Genomic DNA, 25,690 nt, shown 5'->3' on the forward strand with positions numbered 1-25,690 from the left:
ATTTAAGAGAAGGCAGTCAAGAAAGGAACATTTCATATCAGGTAAGTCTCATTTTCACACAGAAAGCAGCACAACAGAACCACAAGCGTGTTTCCCCGACACCTCTCTCACTAACTGCTGATCCCACCAGCTGATTTCAACTAAAAGCAACAAAAAGGTAAACGACCGAAAACTACTGTGCTTCTATAAATCCTAAAAAAAAAAAAAAATCAGTGATGTGAAAAAGGCACATGGTCCCATCCCTTCCCCTGGGAAGGGGCAGCCACATTAGTAGACACCAGAGAACCCACAGGGCACAAGACATGATGTGCTTCAGCTGCGGGAAAAGTCCATCTTGTCCCTCATCAGATGAGGATGAATCCCTGCTCAAGGCACAAAGCCACAGGGAATCAAGCTCCTAAGTTCTGCTCAGTGAACTAGTGGGAGCAGGGAGTTGTTTGTGGGAGTTTATTTCAAATTTTCCTTTCTATTGGTAATGGACAACCTTTTAATTTAATCAGTAGTTTCTTGACATAAACACTGAAGATCTCACTAACCTACGCAGTTATGATCATCATATACTAAACTATCATGGCAAACATGGACTACCCTTTAAAATTAACAATAATACTGTGTAGCCTCATCTAAGTGTTCCTGCTCTGGCAGGGGGATCGGACTAGATGATCTTTTGAGGCCCCTTCCAATCCCTGACATTCTGTGATTCTGTAGTTAGATGCAGAAAAAAGTTTACTTCTTTTTCAATTCACAAAAAAGATTATATTCTCATTTCTGAGTAACAAATGACAAATTGATGCTGTACCTTGTAAATAATTTCCCCTCTCTAAAAAGACAAAATATCAAATTACGAAGATACTATGTGTAATAAAAAAACACTGCATCATTCGAGGGCAAGACTTATAAGCAGAGGAGAAGGTGCTGATCTCCTCTTTCTGGTGACCAGAGATAGGACATGAGGGAACAGAATGAAGCTGCATCAGGGGAAGTTCAGGTTGGGCATTAGGAAAAGTTCCTTCACTGAGAGGGTGGTCAGTTTCTTGAACAGTGTCCCCAGGGAACTGGTCATGGCACCAACCCCGTCAGAGTTTAGGGAGCGTCTGGATGATGCTCTTAGTCATATGGATTAGTTTCAGGTAGTTCTGCAATTAGCAGGGAATTGAACTCAATGATCCTTATCGGTCCCTTCCAAAGAGATATTCTATGATCATCAAGAAGAGACAGATAGAAATAAAAGAAAAAGAATGTGTGGGAAGACATCCTCTGCTGCAAGAGGGCTCCTGGAGCAGGTTAGCGTCCCTGCAAGTCTCAGCTGTGCATTCAGGCTTCTCTGGACCAGAGGTTTTATTCTGATGTAAAAGTTATCTTCTGACTTTCATCCTATTGTAGGACAGTGGCATCTAAGGAGACATTCACATACTGTTAATCTGCTTTTCTCCTCCGTCAGATGGGAGGAAGAACTGCAAGCAGCAGTGGAGCTTTCTGAGAAGAAAACTCTGACAAAGTTTTTGCTGTAAACAGAAGTTTCTTGCCCATGTGTGGATATAAAAAACAAAACTCCCTAGCGACTCCCAGATTTACAGCTCCTGCTGTATCAGTCATTATCAGTATGTCAGCCATTGGTGGGATGCCAGGATCCCCTAGAAGTCCTCTGTGCAACTGAAATGCCTTCCTCTCAACCCACAACCCAAGGAAGAAGAAGTCTCTTGCATGGCAGCAGAAGACTTGTGCCCCTTTTTTGCACCTTGAGATTGTTTTTTCCTTGTTCTAGGTCACATCAAATTCCTATGAAACCTCCATCCTATCAAGCAGATTAGAAGGTGCCTTGCAGATTGCAATGCAGTTGGAAGAAAAGTATGGAGATAAAGTTATTATGAATACTTTTTAATTACTCTTTATATTCAGGTTCTTGTAAAGAAGGTACAATTCCTGGGTGGAGGAGCAAGCAATGTAGCATGTCCTGCTATGTTGAGTTTGTCTCGATGTCCACGGGTTTTGGCTTAATTTTTTCAACATTTAAATGGTGGTGTATCATGCACTGTGTTCATTTTGGATTTGTAACAAAGTCTCTACAGACTTAGGCCATTATATTTTTCTTCCATTTGACTTTGTAATGTTTCTAAGCCACCTGAATTTAAACATACTGTACCTTTTTCTGTGCTAAATTTGACATTATAAAATAGACTCCACAGACTTGTAATAATATGAAACTACTGAGACACTGAAAAATCTCATTGAGGTGAATTGAGAATTATTGTCTTTATAGAAGACACTGGATCTTATGGAAGCTGAGTTCAGGATGCACTCAATAATCATTTTCAGACCAAAATACAACAGCAGTTTAAAGTGTTATTATACAAGAAAAGCAGAGGTCTGTTACAAACACCTTTCCAGTGCACGCTATACGCAAAGGCAGGAGAAATCAGGGACTACATTTTGTAAACTGTTTGCCAATTTCAGGGTCATAAGTTTTTGAGCCTTCATCTAGAAATATCTACAATCTGAAATTTGCAAAGATTTTGAACAGGATTCCCATTAACTTCATCCACACTTACATGTGCTGGAAACCTTTGAATATGACATCAGCACATGTAATGGGCATTTAAAACCTGAGGCAGCGCACATCCCCATGCACTTCAAGTCTGGGGTTTTGGAAGCTGAAAGCAAACCCTGCAGGAACAGAGAGGGAAGCAGAATAATGGCTTTATGCCGGGTTAAAGTAGAAAAGGATAACTATGTTAGTGCTCAGCACCAGGCAAGTGCTAAGCCAAGGAGCTCTCTGTCTCCAACCCCACCACCTCCTTGGCTGGGCTGAAGGATGCCAGGCTGCCAACTTGAGCCTTTCTCCTTATGGCTTGTCTCTTTGTAACCTTCACCATTTTATGTGCTTTCTCTAACACATCTCTTTTAACAATTGAAAAATGCTTTTGAAGTTCAATGGGCAATAAATGAAATAATGTGTATATTAATTTCAACAATAGTGGATACATTTAAGCAAGTCTGTATCAATGTAAATTTGCCATTCAAGATGAAATTATAAACATAAGGAAATATACTTTTATGCCTTGAACATTAACCTGAATATGTGCCATGGACAAATAGAATCATAGAATTGTTTTGGTTAGAAAAGACCTTTTAGATCATCAAGTCCAACTGTTAACCTAGCACTGTCATATATGCATAATCATCCAGTAGTGATGAGTAAGATATTATAAAGAAAAAAAACCTGGAGTTTTTATGTTTTAGGTTCTATGGGCTTCTGTTCACAAGTCAACCTTATTAACTCCAGTTACTCCAGTAAAATCCACAGGGTTACTTGTGTAAATCATTGGCACAAAGTCAGGATGGGAATCTACTAAGAAACTGAAATTTTTTGAAGAATTAAGTATTGAGGAGGGAATCTGGGATTTTTTTTTAACTTCAGAGTTTATGGGGTTTCTTTAAAGAAAAGCAAGGAGTAGATGAGTAGATGCTCTAAGTGTCTGATCTTCTTGGCACCTTTTCCAACTTGTCCTCTCTTTGAAACAATGGAATTCCTTTTTTCTACTTTCTCTTCCCAAGTGAACACCTCTCTTGCTTCCCAAAAGAGGGAGCCCAGGGGACCCCTGAGCCCCTCGAGCCCAGCTGCACGCCAGACTGCAGCGCCGAGCACCTCCTGGCACACAACAAGGCTCCAGCATCAGCTGGATCACAAAGGTCCATTAAAGAGCCATATGCTGCCTGCTCACCCTGTTCACTATGAAGCACCTTCTGAAGGCATTTTTAAACACTTCTACAAAACTGTAATTTGAAATGTATCTCATTTTTGCACTCATTGAGAATAAGTTGATGTGTCAGTTGGAGGCTGGCATCAACCTTTTTTGGATGATTGCCTTCAAATCCTCTAATCAGCTTACCATCCAAATAACTGAGCTATGTGTTGGGGAAGGCCCTTTGAGGTGCAAGTGAAGACATCCTCCCTCCAGCCCTAGAGCAAAATTAGAGCTGTCATTTCCACCCTCCCGCGTTGCCTGCACCTTCCTGTGACAGCCAGCCAGAAGTGTATCCTGACCCCCAACTCCCTACTGCACATGTAGCTAACAGAATTGCAGGGCACCTTTATTTTTCTAAAAAATATTGATTTAATATACATGTAGATTTGAAGCTAAGATTTAGATATATACTTTTCTTCTGTTTTATCAAAAATTATAACCCTCACTAAACTACTCTTACCAGACACTCTATGAAATAACAGATTTTCATAGAAGCAGCCTAACTCAGAAATGACGCAAATAGCAAGGAAAATACATACATGTGTTTGGGCTAGAGTAATGGGTGCAGAGTGAGATTTTCTACTTGGACAGGCAGCCCATAATGGGCTTTAAAATAAGGGTGGCATCCTGTGGGGTGATTTCATCCCATGCTGTCCTTGCTTAAAGGGAACAAATCATTGCTTGCCAATAGGGACAACACAGCTGCCAATTTCAGCGCTCCCTTCCTGGCCATCCCACCTGGTGCAAAACCCCCTCTGGAGGGTAAAATGCCAGTTTTCACCAGAAAAAATGCCCTGACAAAGTTTGGCTGTTCCTCCTGAGCTCACATCTCCCCTGTCTATACTGTCCAGGACAGCTGCCCCCTCTACCCCCCTTTCACAGCCCTCCCTTCTTTCCAACAGCTAAAGGAGAAACAAGTTGGGAGCGCTGTTTTCCTCTTCTCACACAAACTAGCATGCCCTGTTTTTTACATCTTCCCTTTATTATCTTCCTTTTATTATCTTCCCTTATTTCCTAGTTCTCTGTAATTACATGTTGGGACATCAAACGGTGAAGCAGGGACTGCTTTTGAAGGCTTTTATAATTAGCTTTTCTATTGTGTCCTCTAATACCTCCTCTGGCTTTAGACTTACTTTTTTCTGTTCACAACCTCCTGAACATATGGTGGTAAATATGCAGCATGCTGTGAGCTTCACCTGGAGTCTACTCACAATATATCTGCAATGTAAATAACAGACTTCATGTCAGTCAATTAATCACACACCACTGGTTGGCAGAGGGCAGGCAGATTGCAGGAAGAGAAACTGGAAAGTGTGACTTGATCAGCATTGGACTTCAAATATTAAATATTACCTAAGCCAGCATGCTTCTGTGGTATCACTGTTTTTGTCTAAAAATACTCTATTACAATTTCATTAGACATTGCCTGATATAATAATGACTTGATTCAAGGCCAAATTCTGCTCTGATCAAGAGCACTTTGATGGCATTTCACCCACTGGAGTCATGATCTCATTTCCACCAGCACAGAATATGACCCAAATGAAAATTTCAAGCAAAAATTAAAATAAATTTAAATTGATCCCAGGATGATACACAAAATTTAAATATTGCCATTCCAGTAAAAGCGTTTCTGTTTTGTAAAATTAATTCAAATGAATTACTTTACAAACATGTTTTATTCTTGTTTTTACAAGAATGCAAATGAGTGAGAAAAATTACATTGTTTACATTATTCACCTTATTTAACTCAAGGGATTCATAAGACCATCATCAATTACAGTCACAAATAAATCACTTTGTGTTTTAAAAAGTACTCTCTATTTCAATAGAGCTTTTCTAATTTTCTGTACTACATTAAAATCCCTGTCATTCCTACAGAGAACAAATGAAAACATAGAAATAAACCACGTTTTAAATGCACTTGGTTGAAGCACAGCAGAAAAATTAAGATCTAATAGGGAGAATGTTCCTAACAACAATAAAAATCCCATAAAAGGCAAAGAAATAACCTCTTTATGGCTAATAGTCCCGTGTGTCACTGGAACTGGCCCTGGACTCATCTCTGCTGCGGCTGGTACCCATGAAGGGCTTTTCCTCAAGGCTGGCTTCAGGCATGGGGACAAACAAGTGCCCTCAGCCACCTTCCACCCCTCTTGTGCCACTGCAGATTGGCCCTATAGCTCCCTGGAGATGTTGTGTTAATGCCTTCATCCCATTTCTTCTGACACTTTATTCCCACTGGGATCACTACTTCCTTTCCCCATAGCTGCAGAACCTGCCCTTTACAGAAAGCTCTTCTTTAATCAGGAGCTGAAGAAAAAATTCAGGGACCACATCAACCTTTGGCTTAAAAGCCACTGGCAGAAGAACTAGTTATGTGTCCAGGACAACAAATTATCTCCCAGATACAACTAGAAACCTTAACCCCATCTCTATTCCTAAAGTTTTGCTGCAAAGTTGTGAGCAGAAGCAGCCCAGTGCTGGGGCACCCCTGTCCCCCTGGGGACCCCTGCTGCCCCTTGTCTGTGCTCAACACAACAGAGGGAGCCTCTCTCCCCATCGCTGACAACATCTGCTCAGCTGGGACCAGCCCACATGGCTCAGCAGCCCCTGGGCCATCCTGAACATGAACCAATACTGGAGGACAGCCAGGCCCTGATGCCCAATGCCCCGTGGCTGGGATCCACAGGAGACAAGGAACACTGTAGTAGAGTAGCTTTTATTTTCAGTGGGAAAATAAAAGCTGTTTTCGGTGGGGATCATTGCCTCATTGCTGAATCCTGCAGTATTTGTAGGGTATAGCAGAGTTTTATCGAGGTTCTTCTGTGCCTGGGGCATCTGCATGAGTTCTCCTGGGGTTAATAAATAGCTGAGCTCACCTGACTGTCTTCAGTTCCAGTGAAGGTATTACCCTGGGTCTTTTCCCTCTGCTGGCTACCAAATTCCATCAAGCTTTCAGGTATCTAGCATCTTTGAGGTCCTTAGCAATGTGTTTCATTTCACATAGAATCACAGAATGTTAGAGATTGGAAGGGACCTCGAAAGATCTTCTAGTCCAATCCCCCTGCCAGAGGAGGAACACCCGGATGAGGTTACACAAGAAGGTGTCCAGGCACGTTTTGAATGTCTCCAGAGAAGGAGACTCCACAACTCCCCTGGGCAGCCTGTTCCAATGTTCTGATACCCTCACTGAAGTTTCTTCTCAAATTTAAGTGGAACCTCTTGTGTTCCAGTTTGAACCCATTACCCCTTGTCCTACCGTTGGTTGTCACCGAGAAGAGCCTGGCTCCATCCTTGTGACACTCACCCTTTATATATTTGTAAACATTAATAAGGTCACACCTCAGTCTCCTCCAAGCTAAAGAGACCCAGCTCCCTCAGCCTTTCCTCATAAGGGAAATGTTCCACTCCCTTCATCATCTTTGTTGCCCTACGCTGGACTCTCTCCAGCAGTTCCCTGTCCTTCTGGAACTGAGGGGCCTAGAACTGGACACAATATTGCAGGCGTGGTCTCACCAGGGCAAAGTAGAGGGGAAGGAGAACCTCTCTGGACCTACTAACCACCCCCCTTCTAATACACTCCAGGATGCCATTGGCCTTCCTGGCCACAAGGGCCCAGTGCTGGCTCATGGTCATCCTGCTGACCACCAGGACCCCCAGGTCCCTTTCCCCTACACTGCTCTCTAATAGGTCATTCCCCAACTTATACTGGTACCTGGGGTTTTTCCTGCCCAGATGCAATACTCTACACTTGCCCTTGTCTCATTAAATTTTTCCCCGCCCAACTCTCCAGCCTGTCCAGGTCTCGCTGGATGGCAGCACAGCCTTCTGGCGTATCAGCCACTCCTCCCAGCTTGGTGTCATCAGCAAACTTGCTGATAGTACACTCAATTCCCTCGTCCAAATCGTTAATGAATATATTGAATAATACTGGCCCCAGTACTGACCCCTGAGGCACTCCACTAGATACAGGCCTCTAACTGGACTCTGCCCCATTGACCATGACTCTCTGGCTTCTTCCCTTCAGTCAGTTCGCAGTCCACCTCACTACCCAATCATCCAGACTGCTCTCTCTCAGTTTAGCTGTAAGGATGCTTTGGGACACTGTGTCAAATGCTTTACTTAAGTCAAGTTTGATTGAAGTTAACCAATACATTCAAAAGGAGGAGGACAAAAATTGTGATGAGAGTCCCTTAAAAAAGGGCCTGTTCACATAAATCTGCTTCAAGAACAAATACATCTATTTGCAAACATGAGGATGCAGAACTGTCCAGTTCTGGGCTCCCCAGTTTAAGAAGGACAGAGCATTACAGGAGGGAGTCCAGCTGTGGGCTATGAAGATGATGGGGGGTCTGAAGCATCTTTCTTTTGAGGAGAAACTGAGAGAGCTGGGTCTGTTCAGCCTGGAGAAGAGAAGGCTGAGAGGGGATCTCCTCAATATTTATAAATATCTCAAGGGTAGGTGTCAAGAGGATGGGACCAGACTCCTTTCAGTGGTGCCCAATGATAGGATGAGGGGCAACGGGCACAGATTGAAGCAAGGAGGTTCCATCTGCATATGAGGAGAAACTTCTGTACTTTGAGGGTGCCAGAGCCCTGGAACAGGCTGCCCAGAGAGGTTGGGAAATCTTCTCTGGAGACATTCAAATCTGCCTGGACACATTCCTGTGTGATCTGCTCTGGTGAACCTGCTTTAGCAGGGGGGTTGGACTAGAGCAGAGTTGTCAAACTCATTCTCACTGGGGGCCACATCAGCCTCGCAGCTGCCTTCAAAGGGTCGAATGTAATTTTAGGATTGTATCAATGTAGGTACTCCTACATTGATACAGTCCTAAAACTACATTCGACCCTTTGAAGGCAACTGCGAGGCTGATGTGGCCTCTGGTGAAAATGAGTTTGACACCCCTAGACTAGATGATCTCCAGAGGTCTCTTCCAACCCCAATCACTCTGTGATCCTGTAAAAGGTAACCACTCATAGTTAGCATATTGGTCTACAATGTCTTGTTATGCCAATGCAAATAGCACCAAAGCAACAGAAGCAATAAACACATACAGGGACATTTTAATATTACGGACATTACCATGCTGTTGCAATGGTCCTAATAACATGAGTAAAAGTTCACATGTCTAAACAATGGAAGCTCTTGTAGATATATAAAAATGAGGAATGTTCTTTTTTCAAGTGTTTTAGAGAAGATGGGTTTGAAGAGTTTAAATGGGTAATGACAAAACATACACAGCCAGATTGTACACTGAGCTACCTACCCTAAGGAAGGGATAGGTGAGGCTGCAACCCCAGCCTGTCCCTCAAGGACAGGAGGGGCCAGACAGCATCCAGCAGGGACTCAGCCCTACCCCATGGCACCAACCAGCTAGCTGGGAAAGCAGAGCAACAAATTCAGAGCATCTCAGCCCAGGTCAGCCCTGACCTCCTATTCCAGAGCAAGTGCTGTCAGAAAGGCTTGAGGGGGCTGGCACCCCTCCACACGGTGTCCTGAAAAACCAATGGGTGGAAAAGGCAGCACGCAAAATACTTCGCTATCCATATCTCCTTGATTTCCCCTCCAAAGTGCAGGCATTTCATTTTGGCCTGCACAGCACTTTTGGCGCCCGCATGGTACCTTGCCCCACGGGCGTGGATGGAGGCTGCAGCAGAGTCAGCACATGTCCAGCCCACAGAGGGAACAGGGCAGTGGGTTCACAACAGTTTCAGCTGTGCCTCGGGACGGACCAGCAGTTTCACACTGCAGCCCCCACTGGATTCAATTACGGGGCTTTTTTCTCTGGATAGGACTTGACTAGGGAGCAACACTTGAGTCAGAAACAAAGACAAGCCCTGAGTCAGAAGATCTTATAATATTTCTAAGTTAACTCATAATCACAATGCTTTCTTAAAAGATAAAGTAAGATGGTGTTGTGATTGAGGTGCAGAATATCTAATTTGAGAGATGCATAAAAAGAAATCAGGGAGTGCTATCTATCAGGAAGATAACTGTAAAAGGATCAGGTCTTCTTCCATCCTTACTATAAATCTTTCACAGAGAAATACTAGGATATAAAGAACAGGAACTTCAAAAAAATAAAAATGAAAAAGGAGACATGTTAAACACTACCTAGCAAGCTTCATGACATGAGCACAAAAGTCTTAAATTCAATGTCATAAATTCAATACCATCGAAAGATTCAGCTACTATGTCCTTAGAGACAGTACTGTGTAAGTCAAGCACAATGTTAAAAAACATTGAAATCTTTAATATATGTTAAATATTTTAAATTCATACATCTGATCCACAGAAATATCATAGAAGCATCATCAACTAGTTTTTCCCTTCTGTTACTTTTTTTATAGATGTGCCACAGTTTCTGCAATTAAAAGACTGCCCAAACATTTACAGAATATGGATGAGCCAGAAAACTGCCCTTGTGGATACAATCATATGCAGTCATCATGCCAACTCCAGTAAACATCCAAATATGCCAAGATTAATACCTGCATATGTTTAAACTACTACTTTGAAAGATTAGATTTAAGGTTTCCCTCCCATTTCCAGGGGCATCACGCACTGATTATTCCTTACAGGTATCGTCATGTGGAAAATACCTTGTTCTGAAGTCCTGAATGTTGCAATACTGCCATACATAAAAATCTCTCCTTTTAGCTTCACATTTAGGGCACATAAGCCTTTATTTTCTGTTTAAATGTACTAATCTTCTTAACGGTATAATCAAGCCTCTAATATATAATATTAGTTTATATTTAGAAGGAATAACTGTCACGTTAGTGGTGATGGACATATCTTTCCATTCATCTGTCTGAATTACCCTGGATAAATCCCTTTCCCCAATTCATTTCTGCAGAGACAGCAAGCGGCTTTATTTTATTTAAAAGCAAATCATACAGTTGCAAGATATTTATAGTTAATATGTAAAAATCCTGCTTTAAATTGGAGAAACATTTCTTTCTTCCTCCATTTCTCACAGGGAAATGTTCTAGTTCGTAGCTTTTTAAATAACACAGGATTTTGCAAGCTACAAATTTAACAAAAGGTATTCCCTACAGTGAAGGAGTCACAAAAACTTAAATTATGTTTCCATTCTTTCATAGCTTTGTGTTCTTGGAAAGCAAAAAATGAACCTGAGTCTTTGGATACATTTGAGTAAGTTTATATTGAAACGTAACACAGGACTCTTTTTTTTTTTTTTCCTTTAAGCAGGACTGGAAGTTGTCCGAGTAATTCCTATGTACCACATAAAAGGCGCCCTCGCCAATACGAAACCTAAGCCAGATCTAAGCCACAGAAATGTGGTCCTCTTGGGAGATATTAAAGGGGGATTTTCAAGACACCAGACAGTTGGGCTGTCTTTTGGCATATGATAGGAATTACGTTAGGCCTGCCATGACACAGATAGAAAGCATAATAAATAGCTGATAAATACCCAGGATCCTGAAATACGTATTAATATCTCTGCCACCTCACATATATTTTCTTCCAGCACCTCTTCTGATTCTGAAGAACACATTAAATGATTAGTCACTCAACACATATAACTCTTTATCCCAGCAGTGTTCTGATTGCCTGCAACAGAAAAGCTCAAGAAGCAACAAAACAGCTAGGTATGTAACAAAAGATACCACAGAATATTCTCTTAAGTGTATAACTAAAATAAATTTACTATTATACTTTCATTATACCTAAAAATTTCCAAATTGTTCAAGAGGAATAGAGGACAAGAGATATGTTATTATCCTTCATTCCTGGTTTGCCCCAATGTTAAATACCTATACAAGGTACCAGCAAGTAAAACCCCAAACTAAAAAGGCCATAAAATTCTGGTCTAGCTAATTACAAAACATCAATCTCTCTTTATACAAGAGTATAGTGTTCTTGACATTAAAAAAAAAAAAAAGCACAAAAAATATAATTCCCCTCTAATTCAAATTCATTACAACCATTCTGCATGCTAAACATAATAAACACATGTTAAATTCAGCAGAAGAGATGAGAACTGAACTGGCAGGCAGCTGGAACATCATCCAGATTGTTTGACCTGGGCATTTTTTTTCCTACTAATATATCTGTCTAGCAGTTCTGAGGGAGAGCTACTAGATGGAAGTTGTTGATCTGGCTACGTTCTCTGAGCCCAGCTCTTTGGAAAAGTGGAGAAGAGGGGAAGCATCTGATAAGCTCCCTCACACGTGTTCATCCCTTCCATCTCACCTTTCTGCACCTGGGCACCAGGTTCTTTCTTGCCGCGACGCAGCACTGCCCCAAGAGGGATGGAAACTGCCATCCAGATGTCTGGCTTGAGGAGTAAGTTAGCAACATTTTCAAGATGAGAGCAGAGTTAAAGTTTATCCCCCTGCCCAAAGGTGTTGTCTCACCACCCATATTGCACGATGCACCAAGGAGCTGTGGGCTTAGCTGTCATGGATCTTCTTTCATGGGGATTCAGACCTCAAGTGCTTCAAGGTGTCAGGCAGAAAATGCCATTTTTGTTTGTCAGTGGTTTGGCTGGTCTAAAGATTTGAGGTACTATACTTACTAGTGTCTGTGTGAGTTCTGCACCTCGTAAAAAATCTATATGGTCTAGAGAAAATATGTCAATTAAAAAAAAAAAAGGAAAAAAAGGCTTTCCTGTTTCTGGCTGTTTGCATGAAAAGAACATTTGGTAACAGCAATAAGTGGAGGCTTTCTAAATTTGAAGTGAAAGGTTAATAGTTACGGTGCAAGTCACTCAGCAGCATTTCTTAGCAGTTAGTGATGTGCAATCAGAAGAAATATTGTACTGCAATTAATTTTACAATGTGTGTTTTCAAACGGAAAATGTTGCAAATAGCAGAAGAATTGGCTCTCTACTGTAATCTCACTAATTGGGAAAAAAGGGCTTGGAGGGAGTTGGACATTGGGGTTTTGGGCAAGGTCCCAAAAGAAGAGTAGCCACCTCTGCTCAAAGACTGTTTAGAGTTTAAAAAAACAATTTGTACTAAGAAAACAGCCAGATGCCATCACATTGGCTTTCCCTCGGTGATGAATGGCATGAAAGCTCCCTAACATCTGCTACCACTTCATGAAACAAAACTTACATCTCTTTGAGTGAAAAGGTCCACAGCTGCTCACTGGAGTAATCCCGGCTGCCTGAGGCTGGGGAGGGACCGGTGCTGCCAGCCCCGGCCAAACCCGCACGCTGCAGATCCTGCAAACAGCACAGCTCTGCTGTAACTCCATTATACTCCATAATGCATCCACTATAGCTTGAAGGAAAAGCAGGGCAGTGAAGAACAGAGGGGATCATTTCCCTGAGCGAAATAAACCTGCATCTCTCAAAGCCAGTTTCCACTTCTGGTCTGAGCATTTCATTTCTATTTGAGGCGGACAGCACTATAAATATTATTGCTTGAAAAAAAAAAATAATAATTTTAAAGACATGAAGGCCTATTTATCTAGTTAAATGAATCCAAATCCTATAGATGCGCTACAACAAGTTTTCAAATTTGGAAGCAGAAATTTCCTTTAACAGTGGACATCCAGAAGGAGCCAAGTGACAGATCTCCTCAAAGCTTTTTTTACTGAACACTGAATCAGGGAAAAGATTTCTGCTGAAAAAGAAAACTGAACAATGACTAGATGTAAAGGAAAATGTGGTCAATATATACATCAGAAGCCACATAGGAACCGCAGGTATCATTATAGAAAAAATGAGTTTTTTACATTGGAAATGTCAGTATTGCTACCAGCTGCACTTTGGTGACTTAAAGACCAAATTATTATTCCGTAATTTATTTTGGGAACAAATGTGAGGAGAGTGGTGAGGGTTACTTCTCTGAATCAGATCTGTTCAGTGGCCGGAAATTAAATGGTCAACTTGTCAGAAGTAGAACTGTTCGATTTTTGGTTCAGTGACCAAAATGAAAAGAAAAAGAAAGAAAAAGAGATCAGAGTGGGTTAACATAAAAAGAGAAGTTCTAGGGGCTTTAGCACAAAAAAATAAATTAAAAAATCAGTTAGGTCAATATGAAAATCTTCAATGAACCCAACAAAATTAGATAAAGGATTTTGTTCAAGCAGAAAAGTCTCATTTCATTCTCTGATTATGCAGCTAACTTCTTGTTTTTTGTTTTTCAGTCAGTTTCACAATTAAGATACTTTTCCAAAACAGAACCCAAAACTTTTTAATGAAAATATCAGTATTATATTTCCCCACATTTTCCATTAAAATATTTACCAAACTCTTCTCAAAGACGTTATCAGTTCTTATCCTTCACAAAACCAGATTTTAAATTAATTCACTACAAACGTGCCAATTCCAGATGAATCAACTCTTGAGTCCCGTGTCTCATGCAAGAACACTATCACCTCACAAACCTATCTGACAGGGTATCAGCCATCAGCAAATCAAATACAATAATTGGAAATCATAAAAACATTTGACAGCGTTTTTGATCTTTGTACTAGCCAGAATGAGGTTCTAAAGGCTACAGTCTTTTGGGCCCAGAGTCGGAAGAACTGCTCTACAAAAATGTTTAATGCTGGAGTTTAACCAGAGATCCCTTCTTTCAAATGTACTAGAAACTTTTTTTTCCCAGCATCTTCTAGTGCTGACCCATTAGTTTTGATACCTAGTATCCCCACAAACGAGACTGCTTCGTTAAGCCTGGGTCTTTGCCTCAGTCAGTTGTGCTGGTTTGTTTCTCTCTGCAGTTCTCGGGATTGATAATCATTTCATCCCATGCCCAGATGAATGCGTCTAATTCTGGAAGGAGGGTTGTTTTTTCCTAGCAGTGCATTTCCCCCACGAGATGGGAACACTGGAAGGCTATTGTGGCCTGGAAGCCACAGCTTGTTTAGCCAGAAAGATAAATATTATCTGTATTTCTTGTTCTTTCCTATCTATTGTATTGTCCTGGAAAGCAGTGGGAAAAGTGGAAGGCAAACGGCAGAGACCTTGCCAAGCCCCGTGATGTGATGAATGACTTCTCACATCCCAGGGCCTGACACCAAGAGAGGCCACAGAGGGTCGTGCTGCTGTTTTCAGATGCTAAAAAGGACAGTCATCTACTTACTACTTTCATTTCTGGTGTGGGAAGAGCTGCCCCGCTGCAGGACCTGCATGGGCAGACCCAGCTCTCCCATGAAGAATTCATCTGCAAGAGCATGGGCAACATATGCAGGAAAATTATTTTTTGTGTCCTTGCTAACTCATTTGTGAATATTCTACCAGACGTGTTGAATATCATGATCACAGAGTATCTCTCAGCCACACAGAGAAGCATATTCCCGGATTTCTCTAAGTTTTCTGGCCAGCGAGTGTTGTGTGCTCTCTCTTTTCCATTTTCCTTCCCTCCCTGCTGTAACGTGCACAGCACATGGACAGACCATCAGCTTTCATAGTCTCTCCATACTTTCCCAGGGAACATCCTGCATACACGACCCATGGACAACCAACATGCAAATCCATTCAAACCCAAGCTGGAGAAGGCCTGGAAACACCTGCAGATGTAATGTGGCAGGACAAAGAGGAGAAAACAGCTCTTGCTCCCAGAAGCACACCTATGCATAACATGGAGCTTGCTTGATGGATTTCACTGTACAAACTGGGATTTTGCTTCTTTGCCAACTTTTGATCTTCTAACTGCACTCTCAAAAATGACATCAAGGGGGTGGAAAGACATAAATCGTGAGGTCCCTTATTCTGTGAGTTTTTCACCAGGAAGGCCACTCTGTGTAGAGCCACACAACGGCCAGGAGCTGGCAGGGGACAAAGGATGGGGTGCCAGTGTCTGAGCAACCATGGCAGCAAGGAACGGTGAGCTGGACAGGAGACGCGCTGCAGCAGCTGCAGCCAGAGCTGGGGTTGGCAGGCAAACCCTCTTCTTGCCTTTCAGCTCTGTCAGGTCATACACACTTATTTACAAAACTATCCAAGCAGACACTGGGAGGAATAAATAACTGGCTAATCTGAACAAATCATAGCTTTGCTAAGCCTCATGTAAGAGCTCCCAGCATTTTTTCTCGGTCTGGTTTATAACTCGATCTTCTCAGCCTGATGTGTGGAGCCTTGTCTCCTGTGGAAAATGAGCAGCTATTAATACAATCACGTGTACATCTGAGTAGATGCCATTCAGGGAACACACACAGATTTTCAGCCCCATCTCTGATTAATCTGCTTACCCTGCTGAAGAAGAGCAAGGGTACTGCCAGTTCCCCCCATATTATATCTTGCAAAGCCAGAGAGAGAAACCAGCAACCAGCCTGCACATTTGCATGTCCTAGAGCTTCCATCTCAGCAAGAGACACAGCAATAATTTTACACACTCTTTCGCAAGTATTTCCAACACCTACTGATCCTCTACACCCAAAAGGCTGGGCTTATTAATAAGACTTCTCATCCATCAAACTTTACTCTTGGCATCTCAAATACTCTGAACAGTCCCTGGAGCTGTTCCCTCCTCTGGGCAGGCAGAGAGGAGGAGGGGAGGAGGGACAGGGCTGGAGGCATGTGGGACCACCATCCATCTGATGGCACCTTGTCCTTCAGCAAGGAGGTGGGGACAGGTTGTCCCACAGGCAGGCACAACATCTCCCTTCTGGGGAGCGAGCCAGGCATCCCCCCAGAGAGGGTCTGCAGGGACTACTGGTCCCACTGCACGGCTGGATACACTCCGTGGTGTTTGTCACACCAGGGCATGGGAAACTGGGACAGCACCTGGACACAGCACTGAAGCACTTGCACATTTCAGACAGAAACCTGCAGCACACATAGTTTTATGAAGAATGTTAATGTAGAAGTCTGAAAGAAGGGGGTTGGGTTTTGGTTTTTAAACTTAGGGTATGGTAGGGTAAAGCTTGCATGGATCTGTCACCTGCTGTCAGTCAGGGCTCTTGCAGGTTTAACTTCAACAGACATGGGCTGGGAAAACGCCATTAATTTCACCACTCAATGAGACGCTTGTGAAACTCTCACCACCAATATTAATATCAAAGTGCCTAGATAGAAGCAAGGAACAGTCTCCTCTGTTTTGTTCTCAGGATGAAGAAATATAGCAAGAAGGACTTTACAAAGACTGGTGAAAAACAGCCTCTACTTTGCAATAAAAGCTTTTGGGAAAGTGTCTGAACTCCTCATCTGCTACCCTGCAACTTAACAGACCACTCATGTCCAGTCTCCTCAGACACATCCTCATTTCTCAACTGGGATGTTCACATAACAGACATTACCTACAACAGTTGGCTAGAAAACACTACAGTCAGGGATGTCCTGATTCCCTGGAAAGCCCAAGGATTCCGCTGGGATAGAGGGAGAGGAACGGAGGGTCCCAATAGCCTTATGGAGACAACTATCAGCATGCAAAATCACAAACATCAGCCAGTCTCCCCAAACACAAAGCCATGCTGACAGCAGCAGGCTGAGGGTGAATAACCATCAGCTACACCAAAGGAAGTCTGGAGTGACACAGGTGATGCTGCGACTGGTGAGAAAAAGAATGAGCCCAGAGACAGCTCTGCCTGAAGCCATGATGAACCCAGCTGCCCAGGAAACACTGTGGTGCCCACAGGCATCAGCTGCTCCAGACGGTTTCAGGAGCTGCTGGCAGGGATCTTGTGGCCCTGTGCCTGGCCATCAGGTGCCATCTCCAGCCCCAGCCAGGACCCCTCCAGATGCAGAGGGACAGAGTAATGCCTGGTGCTGGACTACGGAATAAATGGGCACAAAACCTAATGCCCTTGCAAACCCTGGTTCTCCTTCTCCAAGCAAGACATACGACCCTCTGACATTGCCTTATTTAAGGCAAATGCCTAGTGAGAGATAAATTAAAACAAAACAAAGTAAAAAAAAAAAAAAAAAAACAACCCACAAAAAACCCCCCACCAAACAAAACAAAACAAAAACTCTCCATGACCCTGCTCTTCCCTTCAGGAAAAGAGTAAACAGGGTGTCATCAGTGGGAGGCATCTGAGCATCAGGAAAGACCTGGGAGATTGTCCCATGACCATGGACCAGAGGCATCTCTTCCTCCATCAGCACAGCCCAGCCCACCCTGTGCAAACTGCGTAACACGGGCTGTGACTTTCATTTCCCAGGATGGACTTGAGGGGAAGGGGAACCCAGGAAGACCACCCGCCTAACAAAAAGGCATTGTCTGACAAACTGGGAAGGTCTTTTCCACAAGCAATTTGTTCTTGAGCTTTGATAGATGTTAAAAGTTGCACTGTCAGAGTTTGTCCTATGTTTATCTCAGAGGCTAGTCACAACTTGGGAGGGGGAAAGTGGGAATTACACAAATATTCCAGACACACATTTGCACTCTGTGCACCTTTTATGCCCAATGAAAAGGCAGGAAATGTTAACACAAAGAAAGGAAGTATGTTAAAAAGACTGAACCTTTCATCAGAGACTATTGAAATTCTCATAACAAGGGCTGGTATGAAAGGTTGCTTATTCTCAGAGGTAAGACAGTGCCATTTCCTTCCCTCTTCATGCAGCAAACACTCATGACAAATCTAAACCACAGCTGTAGGGCATGAGACACACAAAGCAAATAAAGGTTGCATCTGAATCCATCAGTTGTATCACCACGGCTATTATCAGATTGTAAATCATGCTTCAGCCAGTCAATATGCAAATACTGCAATACTGTACTATAGCAAAGTGCTACAGTATTTCAAAAGCAGTGGCCTTGAAAAATCCAGATCAAGGGAACAATAAGGAAAATGAGAAATGCCGCTGGTCTGACAGTCTCGCCCTGTTCTACCTAATGAACCAACAGGGGTTTGGTGGAATAATCAATGTGGGAAACATTGCAGAAACGTACCACATGCCACCACGGCACAGTAACCTACTTATAAATCATCCACTAGTCACCTTGGGTCTTGAAGTGTACAAAGTTTATATCTTGTTTTATACTTACTTATTTATATCTACTTATAACTATTAATTATTTATAAGAAAAAAATATTTTCTTTTTAATTTCTACTGGGGACTGATTTTAGCAATGAATTCTGCAGATGAATTACACATGTTAAAAAAGCATCTTTTAAACTCAGAAAGCAGAAAGTATGTGCAATATCCCCGCTGAAACAGTATTTTTACATCCTTTCACCATTCATAGGCTTCTTTTCTTCCTTGACTTCAATGCTGGTTGATGGGCTATGGGGAAGGTCCGTGCACACCCGCCAGCTCTCACACTGAGCTCTGGCCTCGGACGGTGAACTCAGTGAGGCAGAGATCATTTTTTTAATGTATACAGACAAGCCCAGCGTAGCCGGCCCTACGTAATACCAACAATACCGTTTCTGTCCTAGAGTCAGATGTCACCTGACAAATGTGGGTCACGCCAGCACGCCGTGCTGACTTTGATTTCTGTTATTTGGGGCAATCAAGTCTCTTATGCAGGGGGGAGCAGCCCCCTGATGGGAAGAGAAAGGATTTAACTGGAGATTACATATCTTCTGCAAATTTGCAAGAAAGACTCATTTAGGCCTTTGTGGACCTTCTACTTCCTTTCACCAATCCCATGCCTGACCACAGCTATGGCTGAGCCATCTGCTGACCATTTACTTGGCCCACGAATTAGAGCAATGACAGCTGAGCCCATTAAAATTTAACATCTTCCCTAGTGAAACACGGTTTGTAAGAGGCTGCAGCTGTGACCTTGCCTACCTTTTTCTCTTAAGGCTGGTATCCTTCATCAGTTCCTGGTCAAGAGATCTTAAAAGCACAAGTTTTTAAAATTTGCAGTCACACACCACATGAACTCTGGGACCAGGAAAGAGCTTCAGAAATACAGAAAATTCATTGGCCAGCATCAAGATTTAGAAATGCATGTGCACTCAAAAGCACACAAAGTAAGTCTCAGAAGTGACAAATTCAAAGAGACCATCTAAAGAAAAGGTCACAGTATTCAGAAATCAGCCTTGCTTTGCAAAGTTTAGTTTATGTAAGAAAATCATAAATACAACAGAGCACAGACATGGTCCATTCTTCTGGTTTTTGGTGGATAAGGACATTTTTAGTAAATGTTGATTTTTTTTTGTGCTACAAAACCCTTATGCAGCTGTAGGATATTGCTAAAGACCTCAGAGGAAAGAAGATACTTGAAGACCAAGGGTTTTCCCCATTATTAATAATTTCCTCTCCATTGCTACCTATTGCCAGCCTCATGCTTTTAAGTGCCCATGAAGAGTTATAGAATAATCCCTGGAGCTGACTGGACTCCCACGACCAAAAATTTCTACACACTTCTTAATTTAAAACATAAAAAATGATGGGAGTCTCCATTTATCCAAAGATCAGAGGAGAGTGAAAGTGGATGAGATGAAAGTGTTTGAGAGAACACTCTGCAAAAGACTCAAGCAGCTGATCTGCTTCTCAGGCTGATGCTGGAAAACACAGACTAAAAATTAGTCTTCTGCTAGCAATACACCATCATTAACATCACCTTCTGCACATTCCTTACCTCTACTGACTCACAAAAAGTTTTCTATGCTTAGGCATAACTGGTAGAGAAAGTATCTGTAACTGAGTTTCTTCAGCTCACTTATAATCCTGTTTATAGCTTAAGCAGCATCACTACTTACTCTCAAATTATTTTCTCTTCCCCTCCCTCACTTTGGATTCAAACATCTTATTTTTATTGTTTAATAATGTGAATAATAAGAATTTACAATGAAAACAACCACCAGATCAAACCAAACCAAAAATATAAGTAACCCTAACGAGAACAGATACTAAGTCAATCTGTATTTCTTAAATACAGCAGTTAATAAAAAGGTGGAATTGGCCAGACTCTAAGCAACTGTTTATCAGTGCTGAAAGAGTGCAAGAGTGCATAACTACTACTTAAAATAGTTGAAAACTTCTTTTAATTCTCTTTACAACCTACCAAAGCAACAATTCCAGACAATATACAGTACAGCTAAGAATAGTAACAGTCATTGATGGAAACTGATAACGTGTGGGGACTGAAGGTTAATCTGTTCTGGAAAAAAAGAAAAAGGAACAATGGAGAGTGAAATAGAAACCCAAGTCTCATTGAAGAAAACTATTTTAAGGGCAGAATTACAAGTTTTAACATTAATCATGAGAAAACAGTTCAAAGTTGTTCCTAAAATACCTAAATTTGAAACCGTGGGAAAAAAGCACTGTTCACAGTGACAGAATAAAAAAAGTAAGGGATAAGCAAAAATATGGTGTAAAGGTAACCTGTATTTTTTAAACACTACAAATCTGACTGTTCATTTTTAGGTTCTTGTGATTAAGAGCCATGAAGACTCAATGTTCAGCCAAGCTTATAATTTTTTCTTTAAAAATTTCTAGCATACTTACATGTCCATAAATGATGGCACATGCTCTCAGTACCGAAGGCGAGTTGACATGGATAATCAAAACTGACCGCAGATTGGAAATAAACCCAAAAGAACTTGCATTAAAAAATTCAATACATACTGTTGCTGATTTTTTTTTCCTGAAGAAATTATTTTCTGCTCTGCAGATTACAGTGGAAAGCCCAGGAGGAAAACAAAACAGGATCATTGCTATCTAACAGCAAAGCTACACGCAAGCCAAGGAGACCCTGATGTCGGTCTCCAAACACGCAACCATCACTTGGCTGGAAGAAGCTGAGCAGGTGCCTACATTAAACCAGTGCACATTGTGTCAGTTTGCATTTGAGCAAGTGCTTAAGTGCTTTGCCAGCTCAAGGACTTAATTAAATTTGAAATAAAAGTCTGCCAAAGGAAATAACGTTGTTTACCAACTTATCAAGTCAGTCCTGTATATAAAAAGAGCATATTTATATGCAGCATGGGTCTGATCCTATTCAGTCAGTGAACGCTTTTTAAAATATTTACTGATTGCAGGAGTAGGGCCAAATCTGGAGTATTTTTAAGGGTTAGGGCAGAAGTGCTAAATCCCAAAGTATCTAATTCAACTATGCAAAGCAGGGAATAGTATTGCCTTCATTTTACTTATGAAATTCAGAGGCATGGGGAAATAAGGTGCCAGGGCCAGTGTGTCAGAAAAGCCCTTTGCAGAAGCTCCTGTGCTCGCCTGTTTCCCAGCAAGTGTCTTTTGCACTGGATACTGTTCCTCTCCTGGGGTGTGGGACAGCACAAAGGACAGTTGGGCACACGGACGAGAGCCGGTGTCACAGCTCCACTGGTGGCAAAGTACCTAGACAAATTAACAGAAAGCTGTTGGCTGATTTTTCTAAAGCAGATTTTTTTTCTCATCCAGCCCTTGGTTTCATCCAATTCACGCCTCTTTGCACTTGATGCTCTTGCATGCTGCTGTCACCTGTCCCTGTTGAACGCAGGGGCAGTAAGTGTAAAGTGGGGCCTCACTGGGACTTGGGAAGAGTTGGAGCACTGTATTTTAATCTGCTCTCTGAGCAGGTGAATTTGCACTGTACATATGCAAATCTCCCTTTGTCTTGTGTTCTGTACTGCATCTCAGAACTCTACCTCTATGCCTCCACAAGACCACCTTCAAAGTTTAATTTTTAAATGATAAATGTTCAACTGGTGCAGACCAGCTTTTTTCAGTAACATTAAATGACACTACATAAAAGCCCAGATTGCTTCAAACTATTTCTTCAGATTGTACACTTTGGGTTTTTTCTTGTGCTATATTTAACATCGACAATTGTTATATTTAAAAATATTCAAATGAGATATTTCAAAATATCTAAGTGTGCTTAACTCAAGGATATATCTGCAGTGCCGTGCATAGCAAACAGGCAGTGCTTCTTGCCTTGTTTTGGCACAGGTAAGTGTTTAATCAAGGCACAAAATTGAGAAAAATTACCATTGCAAGATAGAAATTAGATATGAGGCTGGCTCACACCGGGGTGTACCTACGCTTTGTACCGTGTAAATAAATTAGTTTTCAAGTTCAATCTGTGGACTTCTTTCTGTGTTCATAAGAATTAGCATGATCCTGTGAATGCTAACAGAATGGCTTTAAAAGATCCCCTGGCATGCTGAGGCTGCAGCCCCGGGGCAGATGTTGGCCTCTGGCAGCGCTGACGCCGAGGGCAGCGCAGCGCCCACCTGCCCGCTTACCGACGGAAAAGCGCAACCACTCTCAGAATTTCAGCGGGGCAGCGGGATGACAGAGCCCCCGGGGAGGATGCAGCTGCCAGCACCTATCGACACCCCGGCCGAGCTGTCGCTGCGCACCCGCGTAGGCTTGGCCGCGGAGAGAAGCGCTGAGCTGCTGAGCTGCTCCGCGGCGCGCAGCGGCTGCGGGGGGGCGCGCAGGGCCGGGGCAGCGGCGCGCAGCCGGGGCGCAAGGGCAGCAGCCGCCGCGCAAAAAACCTCCGGGCGCCCCGTGAGAGCGGATGGGTTAAAAGCCGAGGCACGGAGGTACATTCAAAGCCGCCGCGTTTTGCTCTGTCAAATGCAAAACAGCGACGGAAAAATCACCCGTGGCTACCTGAACAGCCTGGCGCGCATCTGGGGCGTCTCTCTGTCCGTTTTAAAATTCAGAAACCAGTTTTGGAGGGCGAGAGACAGAAGAGCATCTCCGGAGAAACACCCGTTTCCGCTCCTCACTCCGCAGGGCCAGGGCAGCCCTGCCCGCAGCCCCCTTCACACCCCTCTCCCCTACCCAGCAACGGGGCTTAAACACCGGCTGCAGGCTGGAAAGGGAGCAATTCTGTTATTGAAGCACCTGAACCATATTTTTAAAAATATAGCATTTAATTTTGTGCAGGATGGAAACTCCAGCTTCTTTTTTTTCCTCTGAGCATTTGTGGTTCAGTAGGTTGAATGCAATTTAAGCGATCTGAGTGTGTATTATCGGGCTCTAAGGAAAAAATGAACCTGATGAAGCCATAGAATTTCCATATATGGTTTGTTAAAAGGCCATGAATATTTTAAAAGCAAAACTTTCATATGAATTTGGTAAAACTGTATCGTTAAAGGTTATACAAAGACAAGAACTTCAGGACCCGTTAGATCTTGTGGAAATGAATATTTCATGTGGTCAGGATTTCTGTCTTTACAATTAAGAATTCAATCAGAATACTCATATGACTCAAAGATTCTGTGGTTTACCTAAAACTAATATATTCCAGCTCAGAATTCAAAAGTCAGAAGTTTAGCTTCATCTTTAGCCAGGGACCATTGCACAGTACCTGTTTCTGAGCAAGGTGTTTTAAAATAAATATTTATTTTAAAAATTTCTGACTTTTCAATGCCTATTGCAGAGTTAGCTGTTATGTAGCACGGCAAAACCTCAGTCAGACACAAAGAGAGAAGGATTAGTGAATACACCTTTAAGCGATCTTCCGTGGTTATGAATTAAAAATTGTTTCACACATGTAAAGTTTTCTATACAGAGAAATAGTGATAAGGCTGTTGAACAACACGGTTGCTGGTTTACAGAGGCTCTTGCAGCCGAAAGCAGTTTTCCAGGGCGGGAAGCAGTGTATCTGCCTGCGGGGCTGCGGGCAGCCCCGGGCTGTGCCCCTCACCCAGCACATCAACAAAGTAAAGACCCCACTTGAGTCAACAACTTTGCCCACGCAATTTAATTCACCCTTGAAACCTGAAAACACCTTCGGCCTGAGTGTTTACAAAAAGCAGGTGGCTTATTATTTCTGGGCACGAATTTCCATCTTCGAAGCCACCTGTGAGTGCCTGACCCACCGTTCTCTCCCGCATCCCCTTCGCGGGGAGTGACGGGGCGGCTGCCTTGGCCAAAGCTGCGCTGCGGGGTCCGTGCCGGGGACACGTTGTGGTGACCCACGCGTGGCAGACGCAACTGCGGCACCGCACAGTCGCCGGGGAAGGGGCGATGCGCTCCGTGCAAGCCGCGTCCCAAAGCCACTGAAGTGGGAAAGGGACGGACTTCCAGCAACTTAGGAGGTTCTGGATCCGGCCCCGGCTCGCTTAGGGAGAGGGGACTGGGAATTTCCTCTGGCTCTGGGCTGCGCCTTGCAGGACCCACGCCGGGACAGGGCGAAGCTGTGCTGCGATAGGGGAAGTAGTGGCTGCGGTCCCTGCGCCCGGGCAGGTGAAGACGGTCCCGCACGGCGGGGGAGCCCGAGGAGCCCCTCGCCGGGGCTGACCCGGGGCACGGCACACGGCCGCACGTTTCCCCGTGCAGTGCGCCCGCCTCCGCCCTCCCCTACGTGCCCGCGGAGCCGGGGTGCCGCTCCGCTGTCCGGGGCCTCCCCGCGGCCTCCCTCCCCGCCCGCCCGCCTGCCTGCCGCCGGGGGACGCGCAGCGCCGGGCACGGCGGGCGCCAGCACCTACCGTGGTACTCCTGGCCGGGCACGTAGGCTGCGGGACTGCCCGCGATGTGGAGGGCGATGAGCACCTCGCCCTGCTCGCCGTCGCCCTCCAACTCGCCGTGGTGGGTGCAGAGGAAGAAGAAGGGCGAGAAGCGGGCGCGGGGGGCTGCCGCCCGGCTCGCTGCCAGCAGGGCACCCAGGGCGGCCAGCAGGCAGGGCCAGCCCCCGGGGACGCCCCGCCGCCGCTCCATGATGCTGCCGCCGGCGCCGCTGGGGCATCCAGGGCACGGCGGGGCCGCCGCGCCGCTCCGCTTCGCGCGGGACGGGGCGGGACGGGGCGGGCGCTGCCCCCCGCCGCGGCCCGCGGGAGTTCGGGGGAAGGCGGGCGCGGGGCGCGGAGCCGAGCTCGGTGCGGTCAGGGGCGGCCCCTTCGTGTCCGCCGAAGGCTGCGCCGTCCTCGCCTGCCGCTGCCGGGGTGCGGGGCACGGAGCTTGGAGTGCGAGGGCTGGGAATAATTTATTTCCCCCGGTGTCGGGGTGGGAGGGAGGGGAAGGTCCCTCCCCTCCTCCTCCTCCGCCTCCCGCGCCGCCGCCGCCCGCTCCTCCCGCTCCTCGCTTTGCGCGCCCGTGTGCGGTGCTGCCGCTGCGGGGACTCGAGCTGCGAGGTGAGCTTTGCTGCCCACCCTTTGTCTGCCTCCGGGT

At 44.1% G+C, this 25,690-nt stretch overlaps 1 protein-coding gene across 1 annotated transcript in view; it reads right to left on the minus strand.

Moving 5' to 3' along the window:
• The window catches only part of RELN (reelin), a gene marked incomplete at both ends in the record, with an annotated part of 285,441 nt that extends 260,201 nt beyond the window's left edge, over positions 1–25,240 (minus strand). Inside the window, one exon of the mRNA XM_080343887.1 lies at positions 25,012–25,240. Within this exon, the coding sequence (XP_080200013.1) occupies positions 25,012–25,240 (229 nt within the window). The remainder of the gene's footprint in view (positions 1–25,011) is intronic.
• Between the last annotated feature and the right edge of the window lie 450 nt (positions 25,241–25,690).

The sequence above is a fragment of the Nesoenas mayeri genome (assembly GCF_963082525.1).
Source record: "Nesoenas mayeri genome assembly, chromosome: 1".
Classification (NCBI taxonomy): Eukaryota; Metazoa; Chordata; class Aves; order Columbiformes; family Columbidae; genus Nesoenas; species Nesoenas mayeri.